The sequence below is a fragment of the Rhinolophus sinicus genome, chromosome 5, assembly GCF_057876585.1.
Source record: "Rhinolophus sinicus isolate RSI-liver-muscle chromosome 5, RSI-T2T, whole genome shotgun sequence".
NCBI classification, from domain to species: Eukaryota; Metazoa; Chordata; class Mammalia; order Chiroptera; family Rhinolophidae; genus Rhinolophus; species Rhinolophus sinicus.
The window spans coordinates 87,253,153-87,278,384 of NC_142505.1; the positions used below are offsets into that span (position 1 = coordinate 87,253,153).

The following is a 25,232-nucleotide window of genomic DNA, read 5'->3' on the forward strand; positions in this document are numbered from 1 at the left end:
CTTACTTCTCGAAGTCTTGGTTCTCTCGTCATAAAACAAGGATAATATAGCGTATTACAATATGATTATGAGGTGAAATAAGATAATGGAAATAAGTCTGACTTTCTCAGTAAATGTTACTGATCATTTTCTCAGTAAATGTTATTACGATCATCACCAACATCATCATTTCTTCCCGGAAACACAGTGATGCTATTTTTTCCTGCTAAAGTATAAGCTTTTTGAAAACAGAATAAATGTTTAATTTACCTCTACATACACCCAGGTACTCAGTAAATATTTGTTGAGTAAATTTGAGAATCAAGGCCATGACTTTGTCCTCTAAGTTGAAGGAAAGATACTTGCTAAAAAGATGACAGCATTTCTTCTTTTTTTTTTTTTTTTTTTTGTCAGTCATCGTGTAGCAAGTAAATACATTCATATCTGACTGTGTTTTAGTTCTCAGATATTGTTAGCATAGAATTCGAAGCTTACCAGCATTAGGTCTTCTTATTATATTTCCTAGTGTACATAAAGAATTCATCAGTTGGGAAAATATCAGCCTAAACCTTTCTAAAATAAGCCCAAGGAAATGTAAGGTCAAGGAAGAAAGCTAAAGAGCAAAACTAAAGTGAAGTAGGATGTGGTTTCTGCCATTGAGGAGAGAGTCACATATACAGATATCCTAGAGAGTTAACGTATATAGTAATACAAGTCCCAGGGGGCCTGTGGAAACACAGGGGAGTATATTCCATCCTTTTTGTTGTTTGGGGAATATTTCCCAGAGGAGATGATATCTGAGCTCAGCTATTAGAGATGAGTGAAAATTAGTCAAAAGAAGAAAAGTAAAACAGGCATTCCATCCAGGCAGAAAACATGGCATAAACAAAGGTAAGAAGACCCGACATAGTTGGTATATGCTGGATTCTACTAGCATTTTGGCACGACTACAGCTTCTATCCCAGGGCAGGAAAAGGACAATATAAAGTTGGAGAGAGAGCTGTGGACCAAGTCATGGAATACGTTAAGTGCCATGCTCTAGGGCTTTATTTTTCAGGTAAAGGGGAGGCCTAAAGGATTTCAGATGGGGAAGCCACATGATCAGGTGTGTGTTTTAGACAGACTTCTCTGGCTAGACCTGAGGAACACAAGAATCAAAGAAACAAAACAAAAACAAAAACAAAGACCCAAGTCAAGAGGCTATTGAAAAACTCCAAGCTATAATATAAAAATGGGACACTTACCCAGGAAAGTAGGGCAATAAAAGAGTGGATGGAGCCCAGAACTATAGGCAATAAAATCAGTAGGATCTGGTGACTGGTACATGAGGAAGGAGGAACCTAGGTTTCTATGCGGATGACTATGCAGAAGGGGATCCCGGTCCCTGAGATGGGACATTGATGAGAAGGAGCAGAGTAGGGGCTGGGCACGTGGGAGGAAGATGAGGAATTCAGTGGTACTCACCCTGGAACATCAGGGAAGAAATCTGAGCTGGAGATAATGTTTTAGTGCCATCAGGATAGAGGGTGGTTAAACCATGGGAGGACATAGCTTGTGGAGAGACCAGAATCCTGGTGAACACAGCACACAAAGCAGAGGAGGAGCCCACAGAGGAAGCAGGTCAGGAACATACAGAGAAAGAGCAGAGGAGAAGCAAAGGAAAATAAACCTGTTGAAGCTAAGGGAGTAGAGAATTTCAGGAAGGAGGGACTGATCAGTAGGGTTAAATCCAGCTGCAATGTAAAATATGATGTGGCCTTGTAGTGTTAGATTTGGCAAAGGCATTTTAAATAAGACTTGGAGCAAGAAGAAAAACAAGAAAGGGTTAAGCCTGCTGTTTGAAAGAGATGATGTAATGTTAACAGATGACAGTGAGAAAGGAGAAGCATCTATCATGTCCACTGCTTATCTATCCTACTGAGGAGAATGATTTTCAAACTAGAAAGGTAGAGCCAATATCTTTAAGAGGAAATTAAAGCTCAAGATAAAATAGAATATAATAAAGACAGGATGGTATTGCTTTACACATAAGGAAGTCTTCCAGGCCTAGATGAATTATCCTCTAGTGTACACACACACACACACACACACACACACACACACACACACACACACACGCCCTGAAGTTGTGGTTTCAGAACTTCTGTTGGAAAACTTGAGGCATCTTGGATAAAGATGTCAAAGATAGTAAAAGACTGTGGCTGACAAAAAGAAAAGAGAACTCAGGAAAATTGTGCTCAAATATATAAAGTACTATCATATAGAATAAGAAAGAGTAGATTTATTTTTTGTGGCTCCAAAAGGCAGAACTCAAATCCAAGAATAGAAGTGTAGATTTCAGCTAATTTTACAGGATTTTCAACATCCAGTGACATGAGCCACTTTGAAAGGCAGCATATTCTTGGCGTGGAATCATTTGAGCTGAGGTTGATGCCATCTGTCAGGAGGGATAGTTGACTCAATTTGAAGAGCCAATACTTGGTGCTCATGCCCTCACTCCCCTTTAAGAGACATCATTTATAGGAAAAGGCACTTTTTCCTATTGAGCTTAGAAAATAAAATAAATTACATTTGTCATCCCTGGGTTATAGTATCTCTAAGGTCCATTTTCAAAAGGAAATCCCATGTATCTAGATTCTAGAAAATACACTAAGTGTAGTTTCTACAGTAATGTTGACATGATGACGAAAAAGAAACAGATTCGTTAACTAAATTATTTGGAACCTGAAATATGAGAGTTGGTGTTGAGTTAGGCTTCATTTCTCCTGGTTCCCCTTGAAGGAGACCCAAGGTTGTGGGTTGAATTAGGCAGCATTCCATGCTGGTTTCAGGATATTAACTTTACAAATATTTAGTGATGTCCTTCTGGTGCGAAACACAACACTAGGTATCACCACTGTGGTAAAAATGTGTCAAGACAGACAGTAGACACACTTAGAACAGAAGTTGGTGTTATAAACACTTTTTGTCATCATCTTCTTTGCCAGTGAAAATGAATTACAATGATCAAAGGCATTAGCATGGAGTTCTTGCTTTGTATAGTTCAGCCTACAAATCAAATGCTGCTCTCTGTTTATTACTGCAAGACCATAATTCACAGAGAAAGGTTCAGAGAGGTCAGTGTTTATGACTACCCAAAGTGTTTCATTTGCAAGAATTATAAATGGAAAATCTGGCACATAGTTAGAAATGTAGATCTTCTGATACATAAATTTGCCCCATTGATTTTTATGTATTTCTTCAACTGCTGCTTTTAATATTGTTTTGGAACAGATTGACCATAAATATTTAAATAACTGCTGTTCAACAATCAAAGCTACTCACAACAGTAGCTGTTTGAAGATACAAATGTGATCTGCTGAGGTCAAGAAAAGCGAGTGAAACAGAAAAGATTCAAGGTAAGTTATGACTTGGTACTGTCCTAGGAACCAAAACAAGAGACGGTTCAGAACATAATGTTTGTAATATGTCAGGTACTCATTAAATATTTTTGGAATGCGATGTATGCATAAAGGTATCTGTCACTAACATGGGGATGGGTGAGAAAGAAGACTTTAAGCTTTTACAATGACTGAAATGATAGAACTGCAAACACATGGTGAAGTCAGATCTAATTCTGGCTAAATACTTCTGCTTTGCTTTGTATCTGTCCATTAATTTGAAAGGAGATATGGCAAAATCCCAGAATGCTTTAAATTCAGGGTCTACCATCAAAATCTAGCAAAGTAGCCTTTCTTTTAACAACTCATCTAAGGAATATTCTCAGGATGTGACCTGAAGTTAAGCAGTCACTTAAGCGTTGTTTAAATATGTCCTAGAGAAGCCTTCCCCAATTTCCCAGGCTAGGTCCAGCTGTCCTGTGTGACGACTGTGGGAGCACTCGCTCAGCTCTTCCTTTGGGGAAAACGTGCTGTGAGGAGTGTAGTTAGCTGAACCCTCCAGCTGTCATACCTTCAGGAGCCAACATAGCACCAACACCAAAGCCTTGATCTACCTGGGTCTCTCCCAACCAATGACCGAACACAGCGTGGGTACTACATCTGTTCATTCCTGACCAACAGAGGTTTCTTCTAGAAGGCAGTCTTTGCTCTGGGGCCCACCACTAATCTGGCCAAGGCTCTCTGAGAACTGTAGAGCAGTCTGATGCTCTTTCTACCCCACCTTCCTTCCTTCACTCTCTTCTTATAAAGGTGTTGTATTTGAATCACTGTCTACAACTCTCCCCACTCCTGTTCTCTCTCTCCTTTTTTTCTCCATGAGCATTTCCTCTAAGAAATCTCTTAACACTTTTAATTGATTGATGCCTACTTAATATTAGTCATATCCTTGAAGTGCAGACTTTTGTGAACCTAACTGAAAGAGGAAGAAATTTTCCAAACCAACCAAGCTAGTTCCCAAGAAAACTGAGAGCTTAGGAAAGCGTTTTAGGAGAAAGGCTACATAACTAAAAGTTTGCAGGGTATGTGATATTCAATATGACATTTTGTCATTCATGCTTATAGGCACTACAAAACTTGTGAGCTCCCTTCTGTCGTAGAGAATTGATAATGTATATTAACAGGCATGGAGTTAAAAAAAAAATTCGAATTTTTGTTTCTGGCCATACAGAGGCAACTGGTACCACACTAGCCCTTCTACTGTAAACAACTAGAAAATGGACAGAATCTAGGGGGTAAAAAACTATTTTTCAATTATCAAACAATAGGTAACACAGAATTGTAATCTCTGAAAGAAGGGAAACAAACAAGCAAAGACTTATAATTGTTCTTTCAGTCTGGAGGCATTTGATGGACTCCGGGGTAGGAAAGGGGCAGCCACACAAAGCATGACAATCTTACTGTGCTGAGCAGACAGGGAAGATTTCAGAGAATCTAAGCCAGCTGTAATTTGGAGGCAGAATGCCAGAGAGCAGAGAGCAGAGAAAGAGTTCAAGAAGTGTACAATAGATGTCTTCTTGAGTCTTTGACTGAATACTAAGATACATATGCACAGTGTGAGATTCTCCAACCCTGGAAAAGAATGACTAGTGAGTCCCAAATACTGGGAAGGTATAAACTGGACAACTATGAGAATGACCCCCTAAATGGGAGATTTTTTACTGAGTAGAGACCCTTGAAAGGCCATGCCTCAGGAGCATGGCTAAACGAGCCATTGATTAATCCCAGCTCATCTAGACTCACCCAAGCAAAGTCTGAAGACAGGCCTTAGAAGGACAAGATTATTAACAAACAAATTAATTGCCTACCAGAACAAAACTCAATATTCTTTACAGGAAGACGATAAAACCTAGATACTCAATAATGGAACATTAGCAATGTTCAGAATTAAATAAAAATTCCTAGGTGTGCAAAGTAGCTGGAAAATGTAACCCATAACCACGAGAAAACTCAGTCAACAGAAATAGCTCTAAAAAAATTATAGGGATGATTATTATTAGTCAAGGACTTAAAGAATCCATTAAAATGTTTCAAAATTTAAATAAAACAATGAACATAATGAGGAGAGAAAAGAAATCTATGAAAAAGTACTAATGGAACTTCAAGAGCTAAAAAATATAATTCTGAAATGAAAAGTTCACTAGTTGAGTTTCAAAATAAATTAAACATAACAGAAGCAAACAACACTGAAATTGAAGACAGGGAGATAAAAACTATCTGAACCGAAACACAGCAAAATTGCTAAAAACTAAACAGACCTTTAGTGATCTGTGAAAATATCTAGCCATTGAACACTGTAATTGGACTGCTAGGAGAATAAGAGGTGGGCAGAAAAAATATTTATAAAAATGATAGCTAAAATTTTCCAAATTTGATTGAAAAAATATAAATTCATAGAACTAAGAAACTCAAATACAGCCCACTTAGGATAAACACACAAAAAACCTTTATGAGGCATATAATCATACAACCACTGAAACACAGTAACAAAAAACAAAATCTTAAAAATCTTGAAATAATTCTTCAACAACCTGTTGGCGTAGCATTCTATAACCAATAAAAATATCCTCTTATCCTTTAAAAATGAAGGCACATTAAAGAACTTTCCAGAGAAGAAAAGAATAAGATGAATTCATCGCCATAAAAATTATTTTAGATGTGAATTCATATCTACATAAAGGAAGGAGGAGGACTGGCAATGGTAAACACATAAGTCACTATAAAAGACTTGATTTCTCAATTTTAAATATTTTTAAAAAATTGACTCGCTAGACCAAACGTTTGACTTATTAAACCAAAAAGATCAACAAAAAATTGTGTTATATCATATGTACCTATATCATATACAGGTACACATATATCCTATTTAGAAATAGTAGCACAAAAGTCAGAAAGTGAAAGGAATATTGTTCATACAATATGTACTAGTGGTATGTCACGGAGACTATGATAAGTTAGATACGTATTATAAGTTCTAGAACAACCACCATAAAACCAAATGAAGAGGTACGGCAAATAGGTCAATAGATGAGGTAATGTGCTAAAAATGATTAATATAAAAGAAGGCAGAAAGAGAGAAAACAAGGAACAAAGAACAGATGGATAAATAGGAAAGATAGCAAGACCGTAAATTTAAAAATGGAATAAGAACACCAGTTACAAAGCATCATTTATAGACTAGATAAAAATGCAAGGCCCAGCTAAACATTGTCTGAAAAATGCGCCTTAAATACAAAAACATGGGTCAAAAGTGAAAGGACAGAAAAAAGTCATATCATGCAAACAAGGATAAGAGAGCTATCTCAATATCAGGAAAAGGAGATTGAAGGATAAGCTCTATTACTAGGGCCAAAAAAGGAGCATTCCACACTGATAAAAGTGTCAGTATATCAGGTTATCTATGGCCAGTCAATCTTTCATTGTCACATTGCCCTGTGTTATTTTCTTCACAGTTCTTATAGCTAACAGAAGTTATCTTATTTAAGCTTTTTTTTTTCTTTTGACGGTCTGTCTTCTTCACTACCATTTCTCCAGCATCTAAAACAATAGATGACAAATAATAGGTGCTCATTACTTATTTGTGGAATATCAAGTGAATGAATGAATTGAAGGGAGATACTCTCAATCTCTCACACCATTGCTGTTCTAAATGTCATTTTTTGGGGATGAGTTCTTTATTCTTTCTTTACTTAAAAGGAAATCAAGGAAATAAAGCTTAAAATCCATAATATTTTCCCTTGCCTACACTTTCTTCTTACAGAACTCTGACTAACTTCTTGTAATAAAAAGGATTTAACAAATTTTGATTCCTTATTGGTGCGGGGCAATGTCCTGAATTATCTCATTTGGTTATTACATCAACCTTCTGAATTAGATCCTATTATAATCCATACAGTACTTTATAAATCTGAAGTTTGGAACCAAGGAACCAGATAGGAAAGGAGGAATTTGGGCTCACTGTTACTTTCCCCCCAACAATCCTTTTGGTCATAGAGGAGAGGGACGGGGAGTGGAGGGGAAGGGAGGGGAGGGGAGAAGAGAAGAGGGAAGGTGAGAGACAGAGAGAGAGAGAGAGAGAGAGAGAGAGAGAGAGAGAGAGAGAGAGAGAGAGAGAGCGCGAATGCGAGAACGAGCGCATGCAATTCATATCATGATGATAGGATAAACCTTTGTTAGCAAACTCTGAACTCAGGTAATTTAACATCATCTCCAGAAGGAAGGACAAACCAAAGTCAGACTGTTGTCTGGGAATCTCTTCCTCTTCTTTTGAAACAACCCTAATTAGTGGACTCTCAGGGCTTTGAGTTCAGAAAGCCTGACTTTGCTTGACCAATTAATCTTGGAGCTTAGTGTGACCAATTCATTCTGTTATCCAAAAAACAAAATTACATGTGAAGTAGAAACTCATTTACATACTGCCAAGAAGTGTACAGTTTGAAATAGGAGCAACTTAAGAGGAGAGAAAAAGAGCTTAGAAAAATCTTAGGAACATAAAAGACCACATAGACCAAGAGACCGTCTCTATGCAACCTCAAATGTTTTGGTGAAAACTGAAGAAAAAGGAGAGTTAGATATCTAGATAAATGGCTAAAATTTTAATTTTCTATCTGGTTATTTGGCATCCTGAAGGTATAATCACGTTGAAGGACTTGGCAAAGTGTTTTATAACTGTTGCTTCTGTTCAACAAATTTTCTTAGAAATTTAGTTTTGTACATTAAGATCTTGGGGTGTAAAATGTGGTTATTTTGATGTATTTGGAGGATCCACCTCAACCTTAAAATCCATGAACGACCATCATACAATCATATCATCAGGAAGGCTGTCTTTTGAATCAGTAAAATTTAGTGACGGCTTACTTTCTGTCTAGATCAGCCAGCAGTGGATGCCACAGAAGGTAAATATTAAAAAGAACACTAGCAGATACTATTAGCAATTTTGCCAACCACTTTCTGTGAATTGGCTCATTTAATCCTACACTAATCCTATGAGGCAGGTATTATTACCGGCCTGGTTTTATAGATGAGCAAACCATATGTCAGAGAGGCTAAGTAACGGCTTCAGTTAGCATGCAGCAGAGTCAGATGAAGCCAGGCAGTCTATCTTGACAGTCCAAGCATGCTGACATGCAACTCTTCAAGGACTGTACATTTTCTTTGGGAAAAAAATATACATGTATGCATGATACAGTTAAATCACAACAAAAGGGGCTGTGAGATCGATGGTTTGAATGAGTCTATACCACAGGCTCAGTTAGGTAACACCACCGTGCTACAATCAGACCAGATTCAAGACACAGTGACTCTTGAGGTGATCCAAGGGAAACTGAGCTCCATACAAGTAACTGCAGACGAAAACATAAGTGTGTGTGTGGGGGGAGGGGTAGAATTTATCCTTGAATCTGGGAGACTATATATATGGACTCTCTGCCACCTAACGCTCTGAAGTTTCATTGTGCAGGAGGTGCCCATACCTTTGTTTTAAAGTAAAAGATTTCCTCAACGCAATTTAGTTTGTCTTACAAACAAGCAGCTGGCAAATTGAGGGCGTAATATTGCGTGCTAGAAAGAGGTATCAAGGTTGGCAAATTCTTATTCCTATCTACCTTATGCTCCTGGTGCCTCCTGGGATTTTATTTTCAGCTCCTCAGGATGACTTTTTGGTGCTGGATGAGTTTTATGTTAGGGGGTGTGTGGGTGCGCGTATGTGTGCTCACATGTGTGCACCTGAGTGTGGGGTGAGAGAGGAACCGCCGTGTGCCATGGGGAGATGTACATGTGTGCCATCTGTAGGACTGTACTGCAAACCACGCATCCCGGGAGTGGTATGAGGAGGGATGAGTCAGGCCGGGAATAGCATTTCCTGACTGCCCACTCATGGGCGGATTGCCAAAAGGTTTTATTTTATTCTCTAGGTTCTAGCCTTCAGATTCATATGAAAAGATGACTTTGCTGGAAGGAGCTGGTGATGAGACGTTCTTTATAAGAATTAGAATGATTAATGACAAGACTCTAATCTCCTGAGGGCAGGGACCACAGCAGTTTTATTCACCAGTGTACACCAGCAGCTAATACGGTACCTGGCATGAAGTCAGGACCCGATAAATATTTGTTGAATGAATAAATGAATAATAAATGAATGTAATATTTTTTTATTGATTGGATCAGATCCTCCCAGTGAATCATTGTTCCCTTGGGTCACAGAGAGGCTGGCAACTCAGATTGCATTAAAACTGTGGGTATTTTTAGAAGCTGGGCTCTTGGATCCATTAGCAACCTGCTCCTGGTATTTTCCGAAGTGTGTGTAGCTATATAATTCAGTCAATAAGTATTTATTGAGCATTATGGTTTGAATCCTGTTTAAGGGGAATTGCAGATGGTGCATTGAACAAGGCAAACCAGTCCTTGTTCTCATAGAGCTTACATTCTTATAGGTTAAACAACATAATAAATAAGTGTATAACATGAATGGTGGTGATAAATGCTATGAAAAAGCAGGGAAAGGAGAAAAAGAATGATGGAGGAGCACTAATTATACAGCCAGTCCCAACCACCTTCCCTGGGAAAAGCATTGACCAAGACCTAGAATCAGCTGAGGATTTTATGAGGCCTGCCTCTACCACGTTACACTAAAAACTTTTAAGGACTTCAAGGGCACTCAAATCATAAAGATTTGGGGAAATCATCTTCCACTGATTGTTCAGAAATGTATTCAATGAGTTGGCTGGTGGGATACAAAGATAGCAAAAATGATAACTGTGTTTCCCCAAAAATAAGACCTAGCCAGACCATCAGCTCTAATGCATCTTTTGGAGCAAAAATTAATATAAGACCCGGTCTTATTTTACTATAGTATAAGACTGGGTCTTACATAATATAATATAATATAATATAATATAATATAATATAATATAATACCGGGTCTTATATTAATTTTTGCTCCAAAAGACGCATTAGATCTGATGGTCCGGCTAGGTCTTATTTTCAGGGAAACATGGTAAGAAAGAGCTTCTAGAGGAAACGATGAAGGGATTATAATAGTCAACATGTTTTGAGCACTTGCCTTGTGCTGATAAGCACTTTTTATGTTTATCATTTCAATTTATCACCAAAAGATTCCCATGCAATAGGCACCATTCTTATCCCCATTTTACGTCAAACGAGGCACAGAAAGATTAACTTGACAGAAGCCACTCAGCTAGTGGATGGAAAATCCAGGATTGAACATAGGCAGTCTGACTCAAGGGCTAAGTCATTAAATTGTCCACTTATAGAATTAAGGACACTGTGTCTAGAATCCAAGTTTTTTAGCAACTAATATACACTTTATCTTTGACAAGTATAATGAATTATAGAGTTTCAGTATTTGAGAAAAAAATTTTAAACAAAGCTACCCAATCTCCCACAAAACAATACAACATTCCATCAGGACCTTTCTTCTATCCCTTGAGTATAGCAAATTTGCTCCAGCCTACAGGGCTTTATGCTCTGCCTGGAATGCTCTTCCCCGGGATCTTAGTATGGCTGGCTCTTTCTCACGAGTGAAAGCCTCAGCTCAAACATCCCTCTTCAGAGACGGCTTCCCTGTCCACCCTATTCCTGGGAGCCCACCATTCCCTATGTGATTTATCCTATTTTTCTGTTCTTCCCAGTCCTGGTCACCATTTGAAGTGCTTAATGATGTCTACTTGCGGTTGGCTGGTTCTTCTACTAGAATGCAAGCACCATGAGGTCAGGGGCAGTGGTTGCCCGGTTTCCTGAAATTTCTCCAGACCCTGATCTCAGCCTGGTATCTCCTAGGAGCTTGAAAACACATTTGAATGAATAAAGGCTGTCCCTGGGGCCTGCAGACTCAGCTCCCAGGGGGCTTTACTTCTCAGAGGATCATGCTACTGGCAGCTCCTGCCCACCATCCTGCGCAGAATGAGCATGTTCTGTAGCAGCCAGGTGGAAAAGGCTGCTGCAGAACATTCTGCACGGGAGGCCCAAGAAACACTTGCCAAGAAGCACCCAAAATGAGCCGTGAATGCACGGAGGGCTGCCCAGGAGACCAGGTCTGAAGCTTGTTTGCCAGGAGGCCAGTGTGGAGCGTAGTTCTGTAGTCAGGTATATGCAGGCCATCGTTTAAATTGTATCTGAATCTCCCCGTGTAGGTCTTGCTTGATTTCAGTTCCCACCTCACTTTGCATCAAATACTTACAATGGTTTAGCATCTCTCTTCCCCCACCAGAACATAAGGTCCATGATAGCAAGGATCCATCTGTCTTTATACCCCTGGATGCTCAATGTCTACAGCCATGCTCAACACATAGTAGGTGCTCAAGAAATATTTAATAAATGGATCAACAAATGAGCCAACACTCAGTTGTGTCTGTAGACAAGGGCTGGTGGGAGAAGAGAAGAGAGCAAATGTGTACTGAGTTCCTGCTACGTCCCAGGCACTGATCCAGCTGCCTCAAACATGTCTTATTTCATCTGTTTACCCTGTGAAGTTGCAAGCTTTGGGAGCCGAATTTTTAAGAACCTAAAATGTATAGAGTGGAAGATGCCTTACTTCTTTCACATTGTAAAATCAGGTTTTGCTGGGAAGTGGTTCTTTAAATGAAGGTTGGGTATCACGGGGATCCTCAAACTTGAATCAATTCACCGAGGTCTGTGCTATGACCTGGAAGTGCTGTATCAAATAAATAACTTTGTCTGGTGCCCAGAGCATAGCTGGGGATCAATAGAGAAGTGTAACGAAAGCCTTGCCCACTGCTTCACCTATAGAATCAATTCCGTTTATCATCTCAGTTTGAATTTCTCTGAATAGGAGCCGAAAATACAATTTCCAAACAAGACTGGAAATGAGTTCAAATGACGTGAATTTGGAGGAGGCTGCTCCCAGCACGCACAGCAAGCTTAGCCAGGGTCAGTTAGACGAGGAAGAGAGGAAAGCAAGTTGGCAGAGTGGAATGTTGGTGATTGGAGCAGGAGCAATTGCAGAAGACACAGTTCAGGCACTATCTGACCGCCCCGAATCACCAGCTCTGAGCTCTGCACAGTCAAGGTTAGTCCATTGCTCAGTGGCACGGAAGTAGCACACGTGGGGGACCCCGTACCACACACCCTAGTCCTGAATGACCTTGTTAGGTACCCAGCGTGGGGAAGATAGCCCTTATGAGAACATTCTGGAAGGTTTAATACCAGAATCTTTTGAGCTGATTCTGTGTGGGGCCAATTTCAAAGAAAAATGAGCTTCCTTTTAAAAACTGTAAAATAATAGTGCTATTACATATATTTTGCTCAGCCATTGAAAAGTACCTGGAAGCTGGGTCTCTCCTGAGGGTTTATCAAGACATATTCCTGCAATGGGAAAGGAAGTAGACTCTTTGCAATGTATTCTTAAGGGCTTTCCTGCCCTCTTCTTTAAAGACTCTCTCCTCAGGTCAGCATTTCATTTGAACATATTATAAGATTGTAGGAATAGTCCAACAGCTTTCTAAGGGGTACAGAGGCCAAAGCACCACAGTGCAGCCACAGGATGGGTTTCCGTCCCAGCCCTATACCAATGAACTGTGTGCTTTTTGGCAGGTCACTTAATCTCTGCAAGATGCAGGGTGGGGCTTTTAACAGGACTGGGATGTCTCTTTCAGCTCTGGCTGCCTGGTTTGATGCCCACTGCCAGGACCAACTGGGTGTTCTCCCCCAATCACAGGGTGCAGCAGCCATTCAGAAAACTGCTCTGGGCACTGGCAAGGGCGGAAGTTCATGTCTTCCTTTTGCTTCTGAATTCACCTCTAGACCCTTCCTTTCGTAGGTCTACAGCCTGAGCCTCAGAATCAGGGTGTTTATGAACAGCGCACCTAATCCCCTTTTCTCCACCAACATCGCTCTGTGATGCTAAGTCTAGAGTTCCCACATCTTGGACTAGACATGGAGGGAGGAAGGAAACCATAAAAAATTCAGTGATGTTGCTTGTATCGTTTTAGTTTCTATTATCCTAGGACAGTGTTTCCTGGAGGGGTTCCTGGAGGAGCCCCAACACGCACTGGAATGCTTCTTGAAAATGGGGGTTCTTGAACCCCATTCAGCATGTAGTGATAAACAGTTTAGGGGGGAGTGTGCGAGCCCCAAGCACTGCAGATAATCCTTATGTATGCTTACGTTGGGAACCACTGTCCTAGAAGAAGGGAGGCCCAAAACTTGTAGATCACTCCACTTGCCTGCTGCGGCCACCGACCATGCTCGCCACCATTTACTCAACAAAGATACATCACCACCTATACGCACCGAGCACAGTGATGAGCGAAAGGTAAAAGCAGCAGCTGTCAGGGAGTCTATGGTCTAGCGAGGGGAAACAGATGATAAACAAATGCAGATAAACAATACGTTTTACATTTGGTGTTCTACCCACATGCTTAGACATTCTGTCATCTGGGTTATAGGACCATGAAAATATGGAATAATAATTAAGGTGGAACATGGTTTCCTAACCTTTGCCCATTAGACTGACTTTTGGTCAACTCTCCCCTGAGTGGGCCACCTTGTTGTTTATATATGAATATATACCACGGAGCATATGTACCATTCTATCTAGAAGCTTTGATGCAGCAGCTATTTCCTACTGAATAAACATGATCTGAAAGCATTCTTACTGGTTTTGTCCTAAAAAAGCCTTTCTCTTCCTTCTAAATATGCAAGCGCTATGTCTGAATGAGCAAGCGCACCCCATTTTTCAATGCCTGGAATGTTTACTGCCTCTTCAAAACAGAGCATACAGAGCATAGTGTGTTCCTGCCATTGCTTGTTGAGAGTAAAAATTTCTTTGTCTGGATGTCAAGACAATGGACAGGTTTCCGTGTTCATAACACTGTTCTATTCAGACACAAATATACCTGGAGGAATCTGGCACATACATAGAGCCACCTACAAGTCTACTGTAATCCAACCATAAAAACTGACTTTAGCAACCACTTATCTCTGTTTTGCATGATCAGCTCCTTAAAATATGTCCATATACCTTTAGCCTTTCTAATCTAGTCTCATAGCAGTCAGAAGAGAATCTATTCATGCTGCAAAGATGGTCAGTTCCGCGTCCCCCACCCCAATTTATACCCTTAAGGAACTTGCAGTTGCTTTTTGGATTAAGGCCAAACTCCATAATTCATATCACAGAGACACACAGGGTCACACCACCTACAGCCTCATTTTCCACCATACTCTTTCTTGGTTTCCTGCTCCAGTCACACTGGCCTTCCTTCCTGCAGGACCTCATATTCACCATGACCCCTCTGGTGACAGGGCCTTGCAAACATGCTCTCCTTTGCCTGGAAAACGCTCTCTCTGGTTCTGCCTAGTTCAGTTTTACTCGTCCTTCAGATCTCAGCTCAAGTGACACTTCAGAGAAGACGTCCAGCTCTTCCTACGCATTAGAACACCCTCGGAGACCTTGTTCTGATGTATCATGTCCTCTCCATGCAGCATTTGCCACAGTTTACATTTATTTGATTAATTTACTTGTCTTCCATCAGGGCAGGAACCATATCTATTTTGACCACTGGTGAACTTATTGCCTAGCCCCTATCTGACACATAATAGAAATGTTCTTTATGTGTGTGTTTGTACTTTTTGAATAAATGAATTAAGAAATAAATAGCTTCCCTTGCAAGGAGGTTTACTGACTACTCAATTTGCTCCAAAAATTTCTAGGTAGGTGACATTCCCACGTACCAACAATACGATCCATGCTTTCCTGCACATCTTTATAACCATACATTGATTTGCCTCCTGGTCGCTTTTCCTACTAACTGCTTTTGCAGACACTTGTGAAGATAAAGACCTTGGCCATTCCAGCCCATCGTTTCTCCCAGCTCGATCTGCCAGTGAAGAAACAATGACTCAGAAAACTAATGGGCCAGTCTCTCTAATGATGCTGATGATTTCACTGCCGGTGATTTTTCTATTAGATTTATAAAATTGAGTCAAAATGAAGGAATTGCCTTGGGGCACAAGTACCAAAGACAAACAATGAATTCAGAAACACAAATCAGAACAGGACTGACCAGTATATATGATAAGCAAGCTCCAGTAAAAGTGATGATAGTTTGAAAGAATCAAAGAATGAAACACAACTTTTTTTGATGGGAACTTGATGGAATAGGAGGAACCCCGGATTTGCAATCAGACCTCCTTCGTGTTACCTCTGTACGACCTGGATAAAGATACTGTCACAGCAAGTCCAGAGACCATCTATTAAGTGGCCACCAGGCACTTTCCACTCAATGACCTTAATCCTTACAATAAACATGGAAAGGAAGCAGTATTACCTCCATTTTACAGTTGAGAAAACAGGCACTCGGGGGATAAATAACTTTCCACCACATTTGTAACTCTGTTTATCTGATTCCAAAGCCAAAGTCTTTTTCAACTAGACATTTCCTCTCTCCAGTCCTCCTGGTGTGTTTACCTGTACACGGTGCATACTGCCACGCAGAATTGCTGGGATAATTATTTCCGTGTAATAATAATAATGCGTGGAGAGTGCCTGGTTCCCAGTTGGCTTTCTTAAACATTATTTTTTGTCCTTATTTCTTATCAACTACTAAGTTCCTTACAGATTTTACTTGGAACTCCTAAAAATGGGTTACCACTCTCAGCTTCTGATTTAATATGGGAAACTCAAGGGGGAGACATACTTCACAAAGCACCATCACTTAATCTCACAGCAACACCACCAGGTTTTATTAAATTCCCACTTGACTCCCACTTGAGGCACAGCAGGATTAGCCAATTTCCCAAGGGACAGCAATGTCAGAAGAGGACCAGACTCTAGCTTCTCCCTCCACTGGCCCAGGATTCTTTCTATCACCACATCACTCAAAGTGCAAAAGGCAAAAGTTAATTTCTGTTTACATATTTGCTGCCTGTCTTTTTGCACTATGGGATGTAGCCCATGAAAGCAGAGACTTCTACCAATACGAATCATATTAATAATAACCCCAGCTAATTCTGACTGAGCTCTTAACTTATACTGGGCACCACACTATATACTTTGTATGAATTATCACATTTACTCACCAAAGCAACTCTTTGGTACGTGCATAGTTTTTGTCTCTCTTAGATGACCACGCTAAAGCCCAAGAACTTGAATGACTTTCTCTATATTAGGTGGATATTTTAGCTGGTACCTAATACAAAAAACTTAAAGCAAAGTCATAGCTACCATGAAGCAGACATATGCTCAGTAGAGTTCCACTGAATGTGTAAGTGGATGACACTGACCTTGAACCTTTCCAGGACAGCCACTTACCTGCCAGACATCAGAGGTCTTGACCAAAAGCAACCTCTTCTCTGTTGCAGGATTTTACTCTGTCCAATTTCGAAGGAATCCGCAGTTGATCAATCTCTTTCTCCCAGAGCTCTTCCAAGCTTTGAATATACTTCTCAAGGCTGACCGTTGTTTATCACAGACTCAGGTTTCCCTCCCTGACTGCTAATGAGATTCACCTGGAGATCCTTGAAAACTGGGATTCCTGGAGCCCACTTCCTCCCAGTGATTCAACAGGGCTGGAGACAACCCTGGACATTTGTCACAGGTGATTCTCATGCATAGCCAGGGTTCAAACCTACTGCTAGAGTTGTGTGCATATGCCTCTCTCTCCCCTGCCAGAATGTAGTAGCTACTTAAAATAGGAATGAGTCTTTTTCATCTTTTAAGTTCCCGTGTGCTGAGAACAATACCTAAAATATTGTAGTCAGATAAGAGCTGGACTCTGGAGTCAGGCACTCTGGGTGCAATCCCTGACCTGCCACGTATTAGCTGCGTGGTTTTGGGTAAGTTACTGTACCGTTCTGTACCTTGTCTCATTTGCCAAATGGGAATAATTAACTACTTATCTCATGATGTTTTGTGAGATTTATGTGAAGTCGTAACTATAAAGTATTTAGCACACTCTCGCATATAACAAGCCCACAGTTAATACTTGCTATGTAGGGAGGAAATAATTTAATCAGTATTGAACTATTAATGCCTATTTGTGACTGTTGCTGTGATAAGTGCCATGGGCAATACAAAAGAAACAATATGAACTGAATATTCACAGGCATTATGCTAGGGGTTTTACAAACATTTTTTTCACCTTCACAAGGATATTTTGGTATGTTATTATTAGAAAAAGAAATATACCAGTTCAGTAATTAAGTGTCACTCAGCAGGTAATTATCTGTGCTGAGACTGGAACTCAGGTCCATCTGGTTTCAGAGCCCATTCTTTCCACTTTATTATTAAGAATTAATGTAAACATTCATTCATACATCTATTCATTCAGTCAACAAGTGTGTATTACATGCTTCCTATGCGCTAGAAACTGTTCTAGGTACTGGACATATAAGAATGAATAAAACAGAGAAAGTCTCTGTTTTCACGTGGCTTACATGCTATAGTGTGAAAAAGACAGGCAACAAATAAGTAAACGGCTATATAACATGTCAGGTAAAGATAAGTGCTATGGAATAAAAATCCAGCAGGTTAAAAGTAACTGGGGAGTGTGTGTGTGTGTGTGTGTGTGAGAGAGAGAGAGAGAGAGAGAGAGATTGGTTTTAGATAGGAAGGCCAGGAAAGTCCTCTCTGATGAAGAAACATTTGAGTGATGGATACGTTAAGACATGAGAGTGGATTCTGGATATTTTTAGGAGGTTAGGCCCAGAGGATTTATGGTAGAGTTGGAAGAAGGATATGAGAGAAAGAAGGAAATAAAGGATGACTCCAAGGTGTTTTGTTTGAGAAAGTCGGAGAATAGAGTTCTCCTTACTAAGCGGGAGAAGAATGTTGGAGAAACAGGTTTTTCTTGAGAGGAAAGTAGGAGTTCTGTGTTGAGATCTCTATTACGCATTCCAGTGGAAATGTTGGGTAGGCATTTGGATGCACAAGTCTGCGTTTTAGGTGAGAGGTTGGAGCTGCAGATATAAATTGCATGGATGATTCTTAAGACCATGGGAATAGATGAGATCACCTAGGAGCAAGCATAGATTGAGAAGACTGAGCCCTGGGCTCCAATATTTACAGTTCAGGAAAATAAAAGGAAGCGGCAGGGGAGTCTGAGAAGGACTGGCCAGTGAGGATGAAGGAAACAGAGAGAAAGTGTGGGCCCTGAGAACAAGACAAGAAACTCTTTCAAGAAGGAAGCAGAGACCATCTGTGCCAGTGTTGCTGAGAGCTATAGCAAGAGGAATCCTGGCCGAGGCTGACTGACTAGATTCGTCACTGACGAGGTCGTTGGTGAATCTCACAAGAGCAATTCTGGTGAAGCGATGGAAATGGCAAATCAGAGGAAAAGAGGTGGCGACTGTGTGTAGATGACTCTCTCAAGACATTTTTCTGAAAAGAGCAGGGAGTGGGGCAGGAGCTGGAAGGGGATACAGAAACATGAGATGAATATTTAAAATGAGATGATCTACAGCATGGTTGGACTGCAAAAGTGATCCTGCAGAGAGAAAAGATTTGGTGATAACAGAGAGGGGACAAATTTAGGAGTGAGGGGCTTGAGTAGGGGCCAGGGGTGGGGTCCAGCTCAGGGGTGGAGGGCTGGCCTGAGAGGAAAGCAGGGGCAATTCACCTAGTGTACATAAAAATGTAAAAAATAAAAATAAAAAAACTTCAATGTAAAACAATGTAATATTTTTGTCTCACTTAATCCTTCCAACAACCCCTTCAGGTAGTGCAATATGATTTCCACATTACAGAGAATCACAATATGCATTTGGGAAAGGCTTTAAAAGTGGGTGTGTTTTTGTTACGATGGGAAAATGAGTAATCAGGGAAAGACGTGGATGGAAGTACACTTGATGTGGGCCTGAGAGTGGGTTGGTTCTAAAAATGGGGAAGGGGCTGAGAAGAGAAGTCCAAAAATGTGAACAATAAGAATTCCATAAATATGTACAAAGGCACAAAGTATAGTGATGATCCTTTCTTAGCATCTACCTCTGAACCAGACTGCATGGGTTCTAATCTTAACCCTTACGCTTAACAGCTGTGTGACCTTGCACAAGTTACCTACCAACTCTGTGTCTTGGTTTCCTCATATATAAAATGAAGATAACAGCAGTACTGACCTATTAGGATTATTGTGAGGGATACACACACCCAGTACAACTGTGCCGTTGCAAACATAAGCACTGTATGCTTTACTTATTATTGTAGTAGTATTATTTATGACATAATGATTTAGAAAAATGTATATATTTTTTTCGTGAGTGTGTGTGTGTAGACTTCCAGCAAGCCTGCTTTTGGATATCACTAGAAGATATTCTTCTTCCTTAAGAGTTTCCGCCTCTTGAAGGAGCATGATTGATACGGACAAACTTGTTCATTCACTCTCCCATCCAGTCCTTTATTTAAGAATTTCTTGAGCATCTACTCAGAGTCCAGCACTGTGCTAAGCAGGATGCAGAGACTGAAGACAAAAGGGCACAGTCCCTGTACCAAACTGCTCCTGAACCCCAGGAGACAGACATGTATGTAGACTGCTTCGATATAATCTCAAGGCTGTTCTCACATTGATACTCAGAAATAAATGGGCAGTGTAAAGGTTAAGAGCACTGATTTTTGATTCCGAGAGTTTAGACTTGAGTCTTACTTAGCTCTGCCCCTTGGCTCTGGGCAAGTCAGGTGTATCGTCATCTATAACATGGAGATGACGGCATTTGATACAAGAGAGTGTGTAAGGAGCAAATGCGATTATAGAGGCACAGCCCTCAGCACACAGCCAGTGCACCACAGAGCTGGCGGTGCTGCTCTGCTTCTCCCTCTCATTTCTTCTTCCCACTGTGATTGTGGTTTGCGTGACTCATCATAATAACTCCATCTTTGGAGCGGCTGAGGAAGGCTTCCTAGAAAGGCTTGGCTTCAGCTGAATTTTAAAGGACAAGCAGGGGTTTGCAGCATGGAAATATGACACAGACAACTCAGAGAGAGGAAATGGCACGTGGCAAGGCACACTACCCTGGTCCTTTAGGAAAAGAAAGTGCCTCCATTCTTTTGTTAGGTAGCCCCTCAAAAGGCCTTCCTGTGTCGGGTGCCAAGTTAGGCCCACTGGACGATACCACGTCAGGTTCCTCACACATCACTGGCTCTCTCATTTCTGTGGGTCTCCTCTGTCCTGTCTGGAGGAGTTTCTTTTTGGCTGTGATTGGGATTCTGTTCCTCTAATCCTGAAACCATTTTGCTGGATGAATCCGTCCCTACGATGGGGGAGGGAGTTCTGTGTTCCCTTAATGAGGTCCACAGAGGAGGGAAGACAGGCCAATTGTCTCCTCAAAAGCCTCTTTGTACATCAGCATTATTATTTGTCTTTTTTTCTCTTCTGTTTGTATCTTGTTGTTTCGAGTTAAAATAGAGCATGGTAATAAAACCAGTCCCCTTAAGTATGGCCACAGAAAGCTCCCCAATAGGCAATGGTTAAAACAACCTGCATTCATGTAGGAGTTAATGCTTAGCAAAATGTTTTTCACATATGTTTTTAAAATGTATCTATACCATAGCCTTGGCATTTGTCACCATCTCATTCAATAAAAATTTATTAAATGACTATGAAGTACTTGGTATTATTTTAGTACTGGGTATACAACAGAGAGAAAAATTACATGTGGCCCTGCTCCCATGAAGCTTTCAGTCTCGAAGGGAGACAGAGGTTAACAAAACAGTTGCATTAGTCTATTCAGAATAGACAAACTAGAATAGGTGTTCTAGAGCAGGGGTGTCCAAACTGAGGCCCGCGGGCCAACTGCAGCCCGCATCCATTTTTAATTGGCCCGCAGCAAATTCCAAAAATATATTTAGTTTACTTAAATAAACCAGGTGAGGCAATACGTACTTCACCTCGAGGGAGTGGCCCGGCTGTTTGTGTATTTTACCGCATATGGCCCTTGGTGAAAAACGTTGAAAAAAGTTTGGACACCCCTGTCCTAGAGTAACACAGTCCAGTTCTTTCAGAGCTGTGATAGCTGAGGGTCAGGGATGGCTTCTCCGCTCAAGATGAGAGTTGAAGCTGGAATTAACAAGAAATGGGGCCGAGGGGAGAGAGAAGCCTCCTCAAAGTCTGTGGTTGGAGACAGAATACTGAAGAACCAAAGAAGGCCTGTGTGGCTGGAGACCAGGTAAGATGCAGCGTGTCTGAGGTCAGACAGGGGTCAGAATAAGTCAGGCCTGGTAGGGTGGGTTGGTAACATGATCATAGTTTTAAACATTATTTTGACTGCAGCGTGGAGAACCAAAGCTCTCTCTGATGGATGAAGACATAGGCTTGAGGACTGAGAGAGAAGGAAAAGGAGCTCGTGTTTGTGGGCTTCACATTGTTGACCTCCCCTGTGTAGGTACTCACGTGTCGCTATACATAATATGCTTAGATAACATCTTGGATATAGCAAGTGCAGCACAAGTAAAGTCTGACTACCGCCATCATCATCGTCATCACCATCATCACCCTGTGTATGGCCTTCTGAATGTATTTCTTTGCAACCAGCCAGTGTTTTACAATTACCCATGTTTTACAAATGAGGAAACTGAGGCACAGAGAGGTTAGACAACTACCAAAGATCACCCAGCTGGCATGTGGCAGAGCTAGGTCTTCCTGTGTTGAGAAAACAATGTTAAGACAAAGCTGCGAGACAACCCAAGTCTTTTAAGTAGGAGGGTTCCACTTCCTAAGAAGCCCGGGAATTGTTGAAGCTCTTAAAGTCATTCCAGAATTACTTTTAAGGGGATTGTTTGAGTTATTTGTACTTACTTGATTTTCACACGGACATATACAAATTATTCACTCTCTGCTTTTCCAGTTAAATAAAATACGAAGTTCACAGCCATAACTTTTCCAGAATAGACTACAGGGTGACATGATTGCTAATAATATAAAAAGAAGAATGCAAACTCAGATTCATTCTGACATATTTTTCTCCTCAAACTCTAAACAAGTGGACCTAGTGTCTAGTGACACTGTGATGTGTTTAAGGAAACCACTCACGACTAAAGACAATGTATACATTTTTTAAATGAATGTCTAAGAAAGTGTGTGGGGCAGGAGACTCAAAAATGGATGGCACCAATCATGTACCGAGCTTTATGGAGAACTTTAATTACCATGTTTAATTTTCAGCATCCTGGGAGTAGGTCTTTCTATTTCCATTTTACACATAAAATTGGGCATGGAACTGCTCAGTGACTTGGCCCTGCTTGCCTGCTTTTTAACTCACGCCTTTCCATTACGCACTGGTGCCTCATCCATGATATCAGCGTGTGGCAGATGCTATGATCCTTGCCCACTGTCTTTATTAGGTTTACAACACATTTAAAGACATGTCTCCCCACCCCCACCCCTAAATCTGGTGATAGTTGGTGAACCAGAGATTGTTTTTTTGACGTGAATAAAATAGGATTTTCATTGTGATGAAATAAATAACTTACATTTGATTAAAAAACAGTTCCAGGGAGCGCTTGTGGTGGTGTTTTGCCTATGCAATAGGATCTTTAGTTCAATTATTATACAAAACAGCAATTGAATAGACCAAGTATTTGGGTTCTCAAAGTCTTAAACCCGGCGGAGAGGACAGGGGACCAATCAGAAACAGTCATCTAGGCAGCTTCCTGCATGTGTTTAGGTCTTTTGTATTTGGAAAGTTCCCCTGGAGGTTTCTATCCATGACACCCCCTTTTTCTTTCCAATAAGCTTAAGGACTTACTAAGTCCCTCTGCATCGGGGGAGGAAAGATTTCGCAATGGGTCATGTCCTTTAGCTATCAGGAGAACTTTGAAGGGAAATATCCAATTAAAATAAAAAAATCTATGAAATATCAATGTCTATGAAAAATACCATCCTCAGTCTCAATTCAAGGGTGATCCCAAACTTCTACTCCCGTTTCTTGGAGGGTACTGATTGAAAACCACCTTATGGTATAGTAAATGCTTCTCTCCTTTTACATATGCAGCCCCCAATCCCAGGCTCCTACTCTGAGAATGAGAAACAAGGGCAGGTTTTCAGAACAGGCTGCTCATGAGCTCAGTTCCGGAAGAGTGTGCCTGGGATGGAGTGGCAGCCCCTCACTATCCTCAGTCCTCTTCAATCAAGTATCGTTTGTAGGACAACCCCAAAGGCTGAAAAATGGCCAGCTAGTGGCTTTTCTTGAAATTGCTCTTTTTATAAGGACGTGTCAGACCAAAAGAAATAGGCAAATCACATGGAGAAGATGCATGACCAGCTACTGACTAGAAATGTTGCAACCTGCATTGCTCAGTGGAAGAATGTTTACAAGGCACACACACGCAGACACAGAAAGTGCACACACACGTATGCACAGCATGCTAGGTTAGAAGGCAGCAGGACCGGGAACTGGGGACTGTTTGTATAAGGCTCAGCTCTCCCTCGAGTTAAGGCACTAACTTAGGACCCCCACAAACCACATTTCCAGCAAGTGCTAAAAGTCAGCTGTGTTCTTCCTGCTCTGCAAACCAACTACAGACTCTGAGCAAACCAATCCAACAATCGGCACTCCACAGTCACGGAGTGAGCTAATTCTATTTTGCTAATTGCTTTCTTGGACAGGTACCAAATTATGAAACAGATAGTGACAAAACCGAGAGCTTGGGTAAGTGTATGTGCCAGCACCTACAGAAAATTCTTTCCTTAACATTAGTTCCAATTACTTGTTTGCATGTTAAGCAGAACACGGGAGACTGGCAAAATATTTCTGAATTTTTTTCTAATCAGCTGTATCAGCTTTGAGATCACCTTTGCAATATTATCCTGCTCTTCAGAAAATACTTCCCTTGCTTTGTAGAAGACAGACTGATTCTAGAAGCAGATCTAAGTCTGTCAGAGCCAAGCTTTTGCCAGGAACGACAGTCATCTAGTAGCTTGAGAAAACAGTAACGGCTGAGCCTGTGGGAAGTCATACACCAGCCCACTTTTTCCCACCCACCCAGACACTCTCCCTCTCTGGTCTGTACCTTCTGTGTGGCAGCTGGAAGAGAGGATGGTATTCGGAGGTCTGAAGATGTAAGGCAGGTAACGAGAGAAGCATTTCATCTTCCAAAAATAAAAAAAAAGAATAATAAAAAATAAAAATCTAAATAACAAACCAGTCTCCTGAATCCATGAGGATTCTCTCGGCCTTTAAAGCTGGCTACATCACCAATATGTGTATGTAGGTTCTCTCCCAGATCTGCAAAGCTGGGAAGCCCGAGGAATAACTGGAGCTGGGTCCCATTTTGCCATCAGCGCCAGGAAGCACTGCCTTACATTTCTGCATGCAGCTCAAACTCAGAAGCCCCCAAGCAAGCCGGGATATACGCTCTTCATTGGCTGCAGCTCCTCCGAGCAGGATTTGCTGAGTAAGTCAGTCCTGCCTGTAAACACACGCTGAATTGCCCTGCCTGAAACCTCTACCTTTTCCCGTGTGGTCAGTTTCTCTTTTAGCAATAGAAATCCAGCAGGATACGGGAGCAGTGAGGATAAGTGACCATCTCTTATTTAGCTGAAAGATCAGATGAAACAAAGACAGCATAGTGTTCCGCCCTGGAGAGGGATGGCTGTTAAAAGGAGCCACCCGTAATGCCATGGGTCTCAGGAATATTAAAGTACAGTGCAATGAAATGGGTCTCTGTCCTTGCTTAATCTAGATTTAGTTCTATTTTTTTTTTTTTTAATACGAAACCCAAACAATAGGACCATTTATCATTTAGGTGAAGCCAAAAGCTGGATTGAGTAGTCGGTGACAGGGCTAACACAGACAGATTCTGTGTTCTATTACAGCTTTCTTTTTCTCCCTGCTGTCCCTCACACTGAGGCA

At 40.9% G+C, this 25,232-nt stretch overlaps 1 protein-coding gene across 3 annotated transcripts in view; it reads right to left on the bottom strand.

The window, feature by feature from the left end:
- Positions 1–25,232, bottom strand: part of PPP2R2B (protein phosphatase 2 regulatory subunit Bbeta) — a 394,552-nt gene that overhangs the window by 348,425 nt on the left and 20,895 nt on the right. Inside the window, exon 1 of one of the 3 annotated variants that reach the window (XM_019739121.3) lies at positions 24,391–24,804. The exons of 1 other annotated variant lie outside the window; for it this stretch is intronic. In XM_019739121.3, the coding sequence (XP_019594680.1) occupies positions 24,391–24,464 (74 nt within the window). In that variant the 5' untranslated portion in view covers positions 24,465–24,804. Of the gene's footprint in view, positions 1–24,390; positions 24,805–25,232 lie in introns of those variants that run through there. One more of the 3 variants, XM_019739122.3, reaches the window with a different exon arrangement.